This window comes from Ptychodera flava, chromosome 19 (genome assembly GCF_041260155.1).
Source record: "Ptychodera flava strain L36383 chromosome 19, AS_Pfla_20210202, whole genome shotgun sequence".
In the NCBI taxonomy this organism is placed as follows: Eukaryota; Metazoa; Hemichordata; class Enteropneusta; family Ptychoderidae; genus Ptychodera; species Ptychodera flava.
This window is the reverse complement of record NC_091946.1, coordinates 18,027,753-18,043,708: the sequence shown is the minus strand read 5'-3', so window position 1 is coordinate 18,043,708 and position 15,956 is coordinate 18,027,753. Positions and strand designations below refer to the sequence as shown.

Here is a 15,956-nt window from a genome sequence, read left to right as displayed (position 1 = left end):
CATATTTCAAAGCCTACTTTCCTCAGCTTCGGGTGGTACCGGTACATTATTTCATGCTGTATGGGTCAAATTTTAAAGTACAACTTTTGGTTTACCCCAGAATATGGCCATCACTGTGCATACAGCTTCATAGATTACCTGCCTACTCAGTGGAATAAAAGGAAAGCCGTGTATGAACTAACCCTTCTCTATTTGTTGACCAACAATGCATGAAAGTTATTATTTTAGGCGGATTTTATGCAATAAATACACAGTGGGCTTTTTTATCCACTAACCACATAATGTGTTTCGGGAAGTCGCGATTTCTTCAAAGTATACAAATTCGAATTGTAACAACTTGAATATCTGGGTAAACAAATAATTTTCGAAATGGCCAGTTTTAAGCAAAAAACAGTGTGTGCTCTAAACAAACAAATGGCCATTTGTTTATAAAAAGACTATTCATTTCTGTGTCACAAAATACAGAAAGGAGCCTTGTAGTTGAGTTTGATACGGTGTTAATTATAATCTATCATGCAAAGGAAAAGATTAATTGATTAATGAATGGAATTGTGTATATTAGACTTTTCAAGCCGTGTCACATTGCACATCCTGAAGGCCTGCGATTTTACATGGAGATCTGTGTTGTCGTGAGTAAGTAAAGCAGTCCACAATAGGCTAAATGACTCCACCTTATATTGAGATCACAAAAACACAATACCAGCCCTACTGAGGTCATGACCCCTGTGCCCTGAACCAATGAACATGGATCTATATGTACCAGGTGCCTATTGTTATGCTAATGTATCCTGGAGCCATTCAAATGCAGATGACTTTGGAGTGTATGTGAAAGTGCTTTCAACAGCAACAACACATAAACCACTGTGCAGGCACTGTAAGTATAATCTCTTCTTTATTTTCAGGCAGTGATTTTTGCCTCTGGATGAGTACAGCTTTGGCTTCACCTTCTAAACTTCTCTTTTCTACCACCATCTGCTTTCTCTCGTAGTTTTTCTGGCTTTCAATGGGAGGACTGGATTGTCTGATGCAGTTGTTCTCCTAGCTGTTCTACAGACAGTCGTATATATTTTTAATGTGTTTATTACGCCACTTGTTCAGTATGTGTGCCTGTTGATCAGTATGTAATCACTCCACACACGTCATCTGCAGTGTAATCAAACTCAAAAATTCTCAGATACAATAGAAGGTGTTCCAGTTATGCCTTGGACAATCGCCGATTGTTAAATCACAGCTGACTTCGTATGCAGTGCGAAATATAATATATTCTACCTGCTGTGTTATTATTTCACCATATGATGTTTTATGTTTGTTCATTCATCGCCGTGTATTGTAGTGTATATGATGCACATAGACTCATTTTCAGGCATATGCGAGTGAACATTTGGGAACAAAATTAGATATTCATACATTATTCCAAAATTTTCTGTGGTTCTTTACACATTATGTTTTCAGTTAATCTATGTAAGAATGTGAGCATGGCGACCTAATTTTCATCACTTCACGAGAATCACTGAAGTGTAGCAATCAATTTTTATTCGTCAGATGGACCTATGATTAAGAAAACAATTATAATGTATAAAACGGTTCCATGCACAAAACGGTCAATTATTCATGCCTAGAGTAACAATTCCTCTGTTTTTAATCAAGGTTTTACAGAGCATATACCTTGTTATTTTTAGCTCTTTGAATCAGCAATGCAGGACTCTAGAAATTTTTAGAAAGCTCCATTGTTTAGCAGTGTTCTTATGAGGCTATTTCATTGAGTTCAGTTCAATTTTCATCTGCTGCGAAACGTCGATGAACCGTGTGTAATTATTTTCAACCGTTTCAGTTTAATTTCAAAAATCCGGCATTGTAAGTTCATCTATCATACTCTGTGGTAAAGGAAAGTTTAAAGGAAACATTTTTGTGATGTGTTGACTCATCGAAATCCGCCAAACTTAGTAAAACATTTACTCGACAAGTAGCACTTCAGGTGCAAGGAGGTCAGCTGTGCTTTGCAAATTCATTCATTTTGCATGAGATTACGGTGAAAGCCAGCCGAGAATGAACGATGAAATTGATCTAAACGTCACATCACTTAATGTAAATGGTTTGTAAAATTGTTTCAAATTTTACTACAGCATCAGTACTTGTAGTTAAGTTGCAGCAAATTCAGACGGGTACCTGATAGTGTTGTTTCACAATATTTACAGTGATTGTTGAGATAATTAAGCACTAAAACCAGACAGCCAGTGGGAATTTATTAGTGTGTGTGAATGTGGCTGGTTCTGAAGGAAAATGAAGCTATGGTTCAAAATATTCAAGCATTGGTAAAACTATTAGGTCTCTTTTTAACCATAACTTTTGTGAGGCAAACAGTTTCAAGGAATGCTAAGGTAAAGACAAGACTTGGCTCGATTCTGACTCAGCTGCTATAGGGGTGGTATAGCAATGTCATACAATTGCGTGTATCAAACGTGTACCAGTCAGTATAGTCTCTGGTGTATGTTTTATTATTGACCAGGTCAACCTTGACCAGGTCAATCAGTACCACTACTTGGGCAAATTCAGGAACAATTAAGGTCTTAAAGCAATTAAGCAAGTGTGATGACATTTAAATCAATTTCATCATTCACCTTAAACCAATAATTGCATAGAACTTCCTGAACCACATTTGGAAATGAGAAATGAGTATTATGAAACAAATGAGGCATTGTATTAACCCGCAAACATTACACTCTTGTTCTCTTTACTTATAATACATATTGTGCTTGCCCATTGAAATGATACATGTGTTTACTGTGCAAACAAAAGATAAATTGTGGTCAGACAGACAAATGTTTTGGAGTTGACATACAGGTGTATCGTCTAACGGTAGGTACATCCGGGTTCAAGTGACACACCCATTACACTAGGGGACTCATCAATTCTTTGAAAAGTAATGAAGATCCGGTTCAGTGATTTTTAGGCCTTTTAAGTATTACCGGTATGCTTCTCAGAAGTGAAAGACTTAATTGCTCAAACTTTTTTCCTCAAAGAATCATTCAACTGTTCTCTTTCAAAATCAAGCATAAAAATCAGGGGTCACAGTGCAAATCTTAGTATTTAAGAGAGTAAGAGTATTAGAAAAGCAAATCGCCCAAGATTATATTTACCCACATTTGAAACTCAAAATGATCGCCGTCCCTGTGTTAACTCTATGGGGAAAAATAAAAAATTTTGATTTTTAAAAACTGAAACGGTGAAACTTTTACTTTCTCCAAGAGCTTTAAAATGAGCCCCCACAAGAGGTAGATCAAAAAGATTGGAAAAGTTTGAGAGTCTGAATATCTGTCCCCGAGGCGCATACTAGCCTAAGAAATCTGAACTAAGCTTGCCTTTTGTACACACCTGTCTACTACTAACTGGCAATGCATGTTTTTTTTGTCATCAGGTTCCTTTTTGAACAACTCGTAACCTTGAAGGGATCAACACCAGGAGCTTGTGCCATGATGGTACACAGCCTCTTTCAGCTGCTCAGTGTCAGCATTGTCCTGGCAACAGCATATGCTCAAATTCCAGATTTTGGAAGTGAGTTTCGTCTTCTGTCACTTTTACCACTGAAAGTTATTTGATAAGCAATTCATGTGGGACTTTTTTATGCCAATGCAGCCATGAAGCAAGACATTTACACTCAAGTTTTCCCTTTCTGCTGGTATAAATACTCCTACAGTGTATAATTCCACATTCTGATTTTTAAAACTAATTCTGTGATGCCAATAACAATTTATAAAATAACCATCATCAAATTTATCAAATCCAATTACTTTAAACCCTATCCTGCTGAGTTCAAACATTACCATCAGGTTAAGCTGGCTAATACCAGTCAGGCATTAAGTGGCCCATTTGTTGCATTATGAGACTTGGACATCTGAAGGCCTCTGATAACTTGGATACTGTAAATATGAGTTTCCTTACTTAAGGTGGTATACAGAACAAAAGTGAACAACATAAACTTTTGCTCAGCAAAGCTTGCAACCATTCTCTCACGAAATCAAGAAAGAAGTCGGCCTCACCGTGCAACCACAATTGGTACTAGAGAAACAAATTACACATACCTAACATTTACCAAGATTTGAAATGCAAAATTGCTGCCAGCATTCTGGTATCCCTATGGGGAAAATAACATTTCTGGTATTAAAAGAATTATTATGGTGCCGAGTTTTCTTCCTCCAAGAGCTTTAAAATGAACTCCACAAGCAGTATACCAGAAAAGTATTATAAAATTTGATAGTCCTAACAAGTGTTACGGAAACACATTCTATTCCGTAGTAAAATACATTCTCGAAAATGCAGTATCTGCATGTATACTTCATGGCAATTGTAAATGGCTGGCATTACTGTGATATTCTGTCCTGTGTGAGTTTGTCAAACAAATATTGATTGATAAAAGAAACCAATAAAATTCATTGATACTTATATTTAGTTTCTTATATTAAATATGTCAGGCTTCTGCAGAATATTGACCTTCACAAGAGCCATTTGAACAAAAGCACACAAACTGATTAAAACCAAAAACAGAGAAAAGTGCAGTCAGTCCTTTAGATAACCTAACCATACCTTGTTTTGGCCGACAGCAAACGACTGTGACTCAAATCCTTGCCAAAATGGAGGATCTTGTATCGAAATTCCCTATATGGGATATATATGCATCTGTTCAAGTGGTTACATTGGTATCACCTGTGATCAAGAAGGTAATAAGATATTTATTCAAAACATTTTGTCATGATGTATCTGCTATAAGGATTCTTGCTAATATTTGACCTATAATTAACATATTGCACATTCTGAACACCTGGAAAGGTTACCAAAGGTATGATTACTGTAAAAGTGTTTTGTCAGTTTGTTACATCAAGAGAAAGGTACTTTACCTTTTTAACCTGTTCACCCCCAGTTCCCTGTAAACAGGTCCATAATCATCATTGATAACAACGGGTTTGGGCCGAACCATGGTGGTGAAAGGGTTGCAACAATCAACTCCAATACATTTTGCTCCTTGATATGAACAGATCTAACCCTTTCATCAGCATGGTATGGCGCAACTACCGTATACTGTAAAACACTTTTAACTAGCTGCATGCTTTTTTAGTGATTTTGGATTTTTATCGCTGTTAATTTACAATGTAGCTGAAAAGATATCTCGACCATAGTAAATATGGGGAAAAGTTTAAAATTAGCGGCATCTTAAATTAGCAAATTTAAAATACTTAGCTAAATAAACTAAACAAGGATGATAGCTAAAAAGACTTGTTTTACAGTATATTGATACCAATCGTGACTATGTGGACCTGTTTGCGGGATATTAGATGTCTAGAGGTAACATTGTATTATTAAATGCTACATTACTATGCTGCAGTTTACAGTTTGATAAAGGGTTGAGGCATCATGGGCCAATGGCTAAAGCAGTGGATGCACCATCAAAGGATGGTCAGTTCGAGCCCGGCATGGCCATGGTGTTGTGTCCTTGAGCAAGGCACTTTATTCCTCACTGCTTCTCCCCACCCAGGAGTGATGGGTACCTGATAGGACAGTGGTTGTAATGTGTGCGTTCAGCTCTGCTGCGCTGATTTGCTGCACATCAGAGCTTTTGAATGCTTCCCAGGGAGTTGAGTGGTATCATATTAGGTCCAGTGACCAGGGGTAATAATAATTGTAAAGCGCCTTGATCACATGTACTTGTGGATATGTACGCTATATAAGAACCTATTATTATTATTATATTATTGTAAATAACTGTGTACCCACAGGCTAATTTGACATTGTGTTGATTTCTCCAGTTATGATCAAATATTAATTATGAATATTGATAAATTATTAATATGAATGTTACAGAATAATAAAATCTTGCTTTTTTTACAAACAATGTCATCTTTTTTGTGTAAATACCTTCTGGAAACTCCATTGTTGTTATAATTATGATTATTAATAAATTATGATTATGATTAATAAAATCATATTTTACACATTGTAATCTGCTTTTGTAAACAACCCTCTGGAAACCCTTATTTAGTTCACAATGGATGCCAAAATATACAAGTGACACCATTACCCATGTTCAGTCTACGGCGAAAGTTACTACACAGTGTATAATTTTTGATCATAACTGGAAAAATCAACACAAATAATGTCTAATTACCCTGTGGTGTACCTCCCTTCAGTGGTGCTTCAAGGTTAATGCCTTGTCTTCTGTTTTTCTCAAAAAATTGCATGCTTGGATATTCAAAAAGTGTGCAATATTAAACTTAATTACCTGTTGCTAATTAATGTCCTCTCAACTGTCACCATAATTCGGTAAAAAGATTTTCATCATGGATTCAATTTTCTTACCTACCCATTTCATTTCTTTACTATGTACAGAAGAAGGTAACTTCTGCAACTCAAACCCATGCCAAAATGGAGGGCGATGTAACAGCGTGCTTGAAGTGTGTTATTGTCCTACTGGTTACATAGGTGCTTACTGTGAGGAGAATGTACATGGTATGTATTTCTGTCTTTTTCTTAGTTTACAAAACAAATAAGCAACTGCATCTTATTGCTCTCAGATTAAACATGTCACATATTAGTATGTGCATTTGCACAGTACATCAATTGGCTATGAAGCATGTATAACTTAATAAATCATGAAAAATGAGTGTTTATCAATGGTAAATATCCACATATCATACATTGTGTATATATTGTAATGAATTCACTTTAGGGGACATCTTAAATAGATGACTTCTGTACTTAATGGACGTTGTGTCTTTATAGCTTACTGAATAAAGAAATCATTTTCATTTCCTATTATTTTCAATTCAGCCTTCAGGGCATAAATATGATGTATCAATTTTGTATGCAGAATTTGGCAACCACATTTTTGGGGTGCCTGCCGAGATGTGATTTCCACATTTAACTTCCGTACTCGTATATTCATGGTGCATATGTAGAAACAAGTTTGTCTCTCTCATTCAGTACGGTAAAATAACTTTCCGAAAACATGTGAAAAGATGCAGCTGAGGATAACTTTCCATCAGATATACACACCACACACGGAATTTTCTTGCATCCAGTAGTTTATTAAATTCACTTTATATTTTCTCCAGATGTATGTACTGATTATGTGTGTCACAATGGCGGTACGTGCTCAATACAATACAACACTCCGTATTGCATTTGTCCTGATCAGTATACTGGGACTTACTGCAAATCACGTATCTCTGGTAAGTAAAGATAAACTTCCCTATTTTTCCACCAGTCCTAGGACCATGCAGTGACCCGTTTAATTTCACTGGTCCCAAGGTAAAATCCCCTGGTCCAAATAAAATTTGAATAACAATACAAGAAAGATTCGTTTTTCTGTTAACCCTTTTAGTGCTGTAATTTTTCTCACCCGTATTTTAATGCAACATTTTACCAATTTTTATGAATTTTTCTGTATTTTTTGTGATAATTTTTGACCAAAGGGAAAATACGTTTCATTGGCTACAAATTTTTTGCAAAATTTTGGGAAAAATCTGCAAAGAAATTGTCTTTATCTGAAAAAATTGTCTGCATTACATTTTATAAAGGAGATAAAAGATGACTTTGGCACGCAAAGGGTTAAACTTGTGTTATATTTCCATTTATTATTATCAGATTTGCTCGGAATTTGCAATTGTCAATTTTTGTAATACAGACATATTGCAAATACATTTACTTAGCAGATTTCTCAAGTTCTTGTTTGGTATACATGTAGTTTCATCTGTCCACTTGTACTGGTCCATGGACTTTTGAGCCTGGGTAATTTTATACTAGTCCTGATGAAAAATCACTGGTCCTGGATCTCGGACAAGTGTTATTTTCAGGCCCTGTATTATCATATAATATCGGCCATCAAAAGCAATAGAAATTTGCCATAACTTTGACAGTTTTCGAGCTGCCATCTATACACAGTGCCTTTTGAAGATGGCTGATCTGTGTATTCACTATGATCGGTTTCAAGGATTCTGGATGGTTGCCAGGATTTGTTTCAGACTCTTTTAAAGTGGCCAGCGTCATAAGCACCCTAATCACCCTGTCCTTCCATTCACTCTGCAGCTTGGCATTTTATGGTAGTATATGCACCTAGAAAGTGAAAGACATAACTTTTGCTTGAAATTTCCTAATTACAGCAAACTATCAACAAATTCCTATCTTAACTCTGTGGGGAAACTTTCATGAAACTAAGTCAGTGAAAAGTTATGAGCGCCCACAAGCCATAGACCAGAAAAGAACTGTAAAAAATTGAGTCTGAATATCTGTCCCTGGCCTTGGGCACATTTCACCATAAATTGCCAAGAAAGACAATGTTCAGATTGGTCATATTTTTTCCAACAGATTTGTGCGAGAACTACAACTGCAACGAAGGTTGGTGTTACACATCTCCAACCATTGGAGGGATGGTTGCCAGGTGTCGCTGTCCAGCAGGCACGTCTGGTTTGCGTTGTGAAGTAACTGGTATGTATTAACAGCAATTTTGAATGCTGGACTTGATCAATGTACATAATCTTTGCTAAACAAGTGGTTACTTATTTATTCTTGCCTGTAAACTTTTTTCAGGCGATTTTAAATTGAAATTAGTAATATTTTTGAGCGTAAGATGCAAGACTGTTTTCGGTGCTCTGCAATTTGACCTGAACTTTAATTTTGACACCTACCGTAACGCAAGATTTATAAAAGTATAACGTAAAATTCAGTGTACACTGTGGGTGATGTCGCGTTTGACATTATAATAACAATTAGCAGAGGTCATATGGCCTTCCTGGCACGGTCGTTAGTCGGGTCAAACCAGCATGGCAACCACCGCGGCCTCTCAGTTCATAGGGAAATTGGATCGTTAATTTTGACACCCACTGTAATGCAAGCATTTAAAAATTTAGAAAGTACCCATTTTGGTAGAGCTTATATGGAACTACCTCTCGGTTACTTCTGAGTTCTGCTATTTTGCAGTAAATTGCTCAGAAGCAGACCAGTAGATTTGTGTCACAGCAAAGGCTCAATTTGACATCATTTTACAAAATAACTAATGAAAGATTTTGGAATAAAATCACCAAACGGCATAGTTCAACATGTAATTTACGTATGTGGTAATTTTTGAGCGCATCTTGTACATTATTTTTGAGCAGTATAATATTTTGATACAAAATGTTACAGGTGTGTTCTCTTTGTTTGCCTACACAGGTGTATATTAATCTGCTTATAGTGTTTATCTGATTATTGTAATCAAGGGAGTGTTTATCTCCTGCTTTTAGTGTTAATCGCTTACTCTGTATATGTTTTTTTTCGACAGAAAAAGTACTCTGAATGGCCCGGTTTACAGTAAATTCAAAAGTTAATGGACATGGCTCAGTTGATTGTGTCTATGCAAATGAGGGCTTGGCTGATCGACTGTTTGTGATTACATTTCATATGCTTTAAAATTGTTGAAGCAGATTATTTAGTCAAATGATATATATATGTAGCTCAAGCGTGTCTGTAATTATAGTGTAAATTGTATCGTTTGCTGAGTGAAATCGCAGATACCTTGATCACCTTTAACTCATGATGCTATGATTAGACATTCAAGTGTAAATGTTTTGTTTTTTTTCAGATTCCTGTGGGTCAAACCCTTGTCAAAATGGAGGCACTTGTTTGCCTATCACCAGTGGCTTTGTTCTCTGCCAGTGCCCATCAGGGTATGTTGGACAACATTGTGAGACTCAAGGTAAGTTCTGCTCATTGTTTTTCATTTCCAATTTTTATTATTAATGAATAGATAACATCATAATTATACTATTGTCATTCACTGATGTTATTGTTACCTCATATTTGGTATGTTTATAAATACCAAAAAAAGCTTAAATGATGAGTCACAGTGGTGTCTGTATGTCTGTATGTATGTGCGGATGTAAATCCGTCTGACTTAAAAGCTCCCAAACCACCACACCTACTATCTTAGTATTTGATGTACAGGTAGACCCAGGGGTTGAGATGTGATGTTGTTCATATGAACATGTCAGTGTCAAAAATATGCAAATGAGGTAAGAAAAAGGGGAAATCCTGCAAATGTGCAGGAGTGGTGGCAGTAACTGAAACAGCCTACACATCTGAGTCAACTTCTATGATCTCTAACCTATTTGTATGAAGTGTACCTATCATGTGTAGGAGTGCAGGCAGTAACTGAAACAGCTTATGAGTCATTTCCTGTCATTGTTCATGAACAGTATTGGCAGACCTGCTCAAACTAAGAGGGACTGTGTTGAAACATTCCTCTGCTATGCATGTTGCTAAAGTTGACCTCCAGTACCTAGTTTCAGACCTTATTTACTTTTGTCATTCTTGTTTTTCTGGTTTAAATATTTCTTGAATGGACCAATTCAAACCAAATATGAACACACTGTCCTTGATGGTATTTATATATATTTGTTTACTTTTTGAATGTATCCGATGTTAAATTGTTTTCTTTGGTATAGTTATCTTTTAGTTTTTTGATTGATGGTATAATATGCTGTTGTGAAATTTCCATAAAGCTAACTTAATTGGGAAAGGTCTTCCATAAATTTCTGGTTTGTATATCTTTCATACCACAAGCTAACTGATGCAATAATATAGTTCATGCATTGCAAGTTTTGGGGAAACAGTCATCGGAACTGTGCCTGTGCGAGTTTCTGGTTTAAAAACAATGTATTTCATGCATATCTACATGCATCTCATCATCAGCTGCACATTGAAATTATACGATAGATACAGATTATGATATTTTAAAGGCAATTGTTGTAATTTTTGGTCAAAAAGTCGTTAAAAATCTTCTTCAAAACTACAGATCAGACAGCTTTAATATTTCATACATAGGTACATAGGTCTATTTCAGATTTGTTCAAATTGTGCAGAATATGCAAATTTGTATTTTTAAGGCAATTGTTATCATTTTTGGTCAAAAAATTTGTTTCATCAAAACTGCTTGTCTGACAGCTTTCACGGATATTTGGTGTACAGGTTTATAGGGATGAACAAAATCTGATTTATCAAAATTATGATGAAATCTACAATTGTGTAATTTTGGGGAAATTTTTATCAATTTTGGTCAAAAAATGTATTTCTCAAAAACTACTCATCTGATAGCTGTGAAATTTGGTATGCAGGTTCTTTACAGATGAACTTAATGTGATGTATTTAAATTATGATGAAATCTGCAATTTTGTATTTGTTGGGGCAATTTTTGCCATTTTTGGTCAAAAATGTGTTTCTCAAAAACTGCATGTCTGATAGCTTTGATATTTGGTATACAGGTTCCTACAGATGAATTAAATATGATATATTGAAATTATGATGAAATCTGCAATTTTGTATTTTTTGGGCAATTCTTGCCATTTTTGGTCAAAAAATGTGTTTCTCAAAAACTGCACGTCTGATAGCTTTGATATTTGGTATACAGGTTCTAAGGGGTTATTTTAATATGATTGAAATTATGATGAAATCTGCAGTTGTGTATTTTTAGGGGCAATTTTTGCCATTATTGGTCAGAAAACTTGATTCTCAAAAACCTACTCGTCTAGTAATAGCTTTGGTTGACATGTTTTTAGGGATGATCTTAATGTGTGTATTTTTGCATCTATTTTTGCCATTTTTTGTCTGGCCACTGAAATGAGCTATCAAAGATTTCCACCTTCTTTATCAACATGTGTCAAAAATAGTTATTCTCTTACATAACACAGCGGAGCTATATTGGCCTCTGAGTCACTCGTAAGGTAAAATGCAAAAAGATACAGCTCTATGGGCTGTCCTGATAGGTGCTGATTGTAATTGTACGTTCATACTTCATCACAAATATACCAATATGTACAGAAATTCACTCAGATTTTGTCATTTTTGCAGCTTATGCTTGGATGCTTTATCATGTGATCTTTATAGTTTGAATCAGATCATTGGTGGTAACAAAGCACTGAATGCCTGTAAGACTTATTTCTAACACTGTCTTGTCAAAATTTTTGAAAAAATAATTTATTTTTACATATTACTGGCCGAACTCTGATGTCATTATGCATTAGTTCCTGTAAGAGAGATTTCCTAAAGTGTTGTCAAAATTTGCAGGAAAAATGTCTATTTTTACACATTTATGATGGAACTCTGATGCCATAACGAATATGGGGGGATTGTAAGCATCAAGTCCCTTTGTCATTCTATAGTAAAATAGAAGAAAAGTTATTCTATCTACAGTGTATACTGCATAACATTCTTCACAAACAGGAATGATTTTATTATGGATCCAGGTTGAACTGATATTGTCTCTCATACCAATTCTCAGGCGTTATTACATGAAGGTTTGGTCTATATTACATCAAGTTCACATTTTGATGAGTTATGTAGCCCCTTTACTATACATGCATGCTTTGATTATGACTCTTTCCTAGCGACATCCCAAAATTAGCAACAAAATCGACAGAAGGCAGCCTTGCATGCTCCTCGCTGTACTCATATAAAGTTGGTAATTTAGAGTTATGGCAACCATATCACTTGTTGATATTACTCTGCTGTTGGGTCATTCCACGTTCACGGGAGGGATTGTGGTACACTTTCTGAGTGCAAAATTTAAGTATTACAATGTCAACACATTCGCAATTTGTAGGACGTTTATGTTCTAGTTCAGTATGACAGTTTATATAAAAAAACATAAGGTAGAGTGAAATGGTAATGTCTGGTCTCAAAACATGAGAATTTCTTCAAAATGACTGAAAAAATCCATATATCAATGTGGTTTGTGAGAAGATGATGAAAATCCGAAATCAACGTGTACCCCCTAGATTAGTACAGTGGCGTTCTGTATATTTTGGCAGCGTAAACAGCAAGTTGAAAATTTAGTTTGCTACACCAAGGTGTCATTCACAATACCGTATATACAAATTTTCAATGCAAATGTTTGTTTGTTTGTTTTTTCTATAAAAACTGTGCTTGTACTTTAGTGCAATGCCCAAAAACTGAAAGTGAACTACAAAATTTTGACCATAATTATAAATGATGTTTTTGGAGTGTCAGCTGTTTTATGTGTATGAACATACCAACGTGTATGCCCAGCAGTAACGTTCCAGTTACATTGAAAATATGACTACTATTTTAACATGTTAAAATACGGGTTCATATCAGTACTCTCTAAACAATAGGAGAATGGCAATACAGGCACAGCATGTATGATAAAATACAATAATTTCTCATCGAAAACATACACGTACAGTTGAAATACATTGTGCTTGAAAGGGACAAAGGCCGTAACTTTCAATAATATTTGCACTATTTTTGTTGTTGAACACGTTAAATTGTACGATTTCTTCTTCTTCTTCTCCCTAAAGTATGTTGAAATACAAATATTTAAGCAATAATGTACCTCTTCCTGGCCCAGAACGGATGAAAGCAAACTTTGCATGACAAATAATGTACAAGATGAAGACGGGTACATTATTGAGTTAGATGTTTGCTTGAGGCCTTCATTGGCCAGGAGGGGTACATTTGTGATTATATTACAGTTTAATTGGCAATGCCAGGATAATTTGTAGATGTAGAAAACACCTGGGGCCACAATGTCAGATAATCAGATACATTAGCACTTACTGTAATAATCTGGGATGATATTGTTTCAAAATTCACTATTATTGGCTAAGCTACAATATAATAGCCTTTAACATAATGAATTATGTTCAATATATTGTTATTGTCAACAAATTAATGAATTCTATTCAAGAATTAAATTCAGCTTTCGATAAGATAACATTTGGCAAACTTACAGACTATGCTGACAAAGTGATGACTTAATATTATTCAAGAGAATTTTGGGAATACAAGAAATTGTACTCCCGACACAAAATTTACATGAAGGAAAATAGGCAAAAGTTACAGAGTTTGAAGCTATTGTCATGTCAGCAGCTAATGCACACGGTTTAAGGTAGTATGTGCCTCGAAAATGAAAGACTTAAACTTTTGCTCAAACTTTCCTGGATGAAACTTTCAACCATTATTCTCTTACCAAATCAACAATAAAAATTGGGGGTCACCGTGCAAAGTTTTGAACTAGCGAAACAAATTACTCAACATTTGGGATATTTGAAATTCAAAATGACTGCAATTCCTGTGTTAACTTTATGGGGGATAATTAAATTTTGGATTTACAAAAAACTAAGCCAGTGAAAGTTTTTCTTTCTCCAAGAGCTTTAAAATAAGTCCCCATAAGTGGTAGATCAGAAAAGAATAGAATTTGAGAGTCCGACTATCTGTCCCCGAAGCTCATTCTACATGTACCTTAAGTGAGGAATATACAATTTAGCGACTCAAATTCAGTATTTGTAGATTTAAATCAAACATATAAAGCCGTGGTTTTTCTCGGCAATATTTTCATGAATTGAAATTTCAATGTTTATCTCTTCAAGCATGTGCTTAGATGTAGGTTAACCTTTGACCCACAACTTTCTCTTTGTTGATTTTCCTTTTCATAAAAATGTACAAATTTTGGAAATGGCTGACATTACTTGATGAGAAGAAACAAACCACAGATGATAGTTTAGCTGTTTGTGGAGATCTAGCAACACAAACTTCATTTTTCTCATGACCGTATCACTGCCATAATCATTTTTTCCTGTATCTTACTTCCAGTATATGATGACTCCTGCAGCAGTAATCCATGTCTTAATGGAGGTACTTGTTTGAGGGGATATTGCTTCTGCCAACGTCAATACACAGGGCCAACCTGTGCAACATGTAAGATTTCTTGTTTTGTTACTTGCATACTATACATCATTACACACGACCAACCAGTGTAAGATGTAAGACTTCATGTGGTTTTACTTCTGTACAATAAGTCAATACACGCGGTAGACCTATGCATTGTGTGAGTATATTTTTAACTTCCATACAAAATTAAGCCCTTAATCAAGCTTATAACTGTATGAAGATGCTTGTAACTGATATACCCATTAACCAGGAAGAGTAAATTTATCCATTCACTATTTTCTGAACGACAAACGAGAATCAAAAAGTTATATAGTTTAGTGGCCCTGCAGTTTATTGTTTGGTCAAGCATGTACATTCTTTATCGTAAAAGTACATTAGGATTTGTTTATGAGCTGCACAAGTGGTATTGCAAAGTCACATGCCACATTTAGTGATAATTATGACAGAGTAAAATATATTTGTCAAAAAGAATTTTAAAAAGTGTCAAAAACGTTCCGGTTTTCTTCCTGTTTGATTTTCAGGTGCTTTGGTCTTATTCAGGTCCTGATAGAAAGAAAGAATCTTTGTAGTGGTTTTCTTAGAAAAATTATTATTTTGTATTCATCTGATTATTATCACAACTTTATCAAGAGGGGGCTTTATCATCAAAACTATATCATCACATCTATACCAACCACAAGGGGTTAGGGGTGTCATGAAAGTACAATTCTTGGACTCAGCTGACAGAAGCCGATGATGTGCATGGAACTCTAGGTTGAGTTAAACCTGTATAAAAAACACTTCTAACCTGCATATTCCTGAATTTACTTACCTGGCTGTTTTGATCAACATCAGATTTAATTGAAGAATAATAAAATTATGAGGAGCCTTTCTGGTGATCTTTTAACACAGGCACCTGTGGGCTGGGTAGTCTGCTAGATTGATCAATTTCCTGCTTGATCTATCGATCGATTACTCGATCTGCCCGCAAATGCAACCTAAATACTCCCATGGTGTGAAACAGAATCACTCAATCTACATACAATCCTGCAGAACGATTCTACCATATGATGTAATTTATTCTACAACTGATTGGCCAATCAACAACCAAAACGAAAGCCATTGCAAGACGTCACTGGTGATCTGTATTGTTGAGCCGATCAGCAGTAGAATAAATTATGTCACATGGTAGAAATGTTCTGCTGGCCCTGTTTCACAGTGTTTGGCCTCAAAACAAGGCCGATTTCTTCAAACGATACGAAAAA

General features: G+C 35.4%; 1 protein-coding gene across 1 annotated transcript in view; it reads left to right on the top strand.

Moving 5' to 3' along the window:
- The first annotated feature begins 753 nt into the window (after positions 1-753).
- The window catches only part of LOC139118773 (fibropellin-1-like), a 58,371-nt gene continuing 43,168 nt past the window's right edge, over positions 754-15,956 (top strand). Inside the window, exons 1-8 of the mRNA XM_070682223.1 lie at positions 754-874; positions 3,416-3,552; positions 4,599-4,715; positions 6,379-6,498; positions 7,104-7,220; positions 8,356-8,475; positions 9,608-9,721; positions 14,635-14,739. Coding sequence (XP_070538324.1) covers positions 3,471-3,552; positions 4,599-4,715; positions 6,379-6,498; positions 7,104-7,220; positions 8,356-8,475; positions 9,608-9,721; positions 14,635-14,739 — 775 coding nt within the window. The 5' untranslated portion in view covers positions 754-874; positions 3,416-3,470. The remainder of the gene's footprint in view (positions 875-3,415; positions 3,553-4,598; positions 4,716-6,378; positions 6,499-7,103; positions 7,221-8,355; positions 8,476-9,607; positions 9,722-14,634; positions 14,740-15,956) is intronic.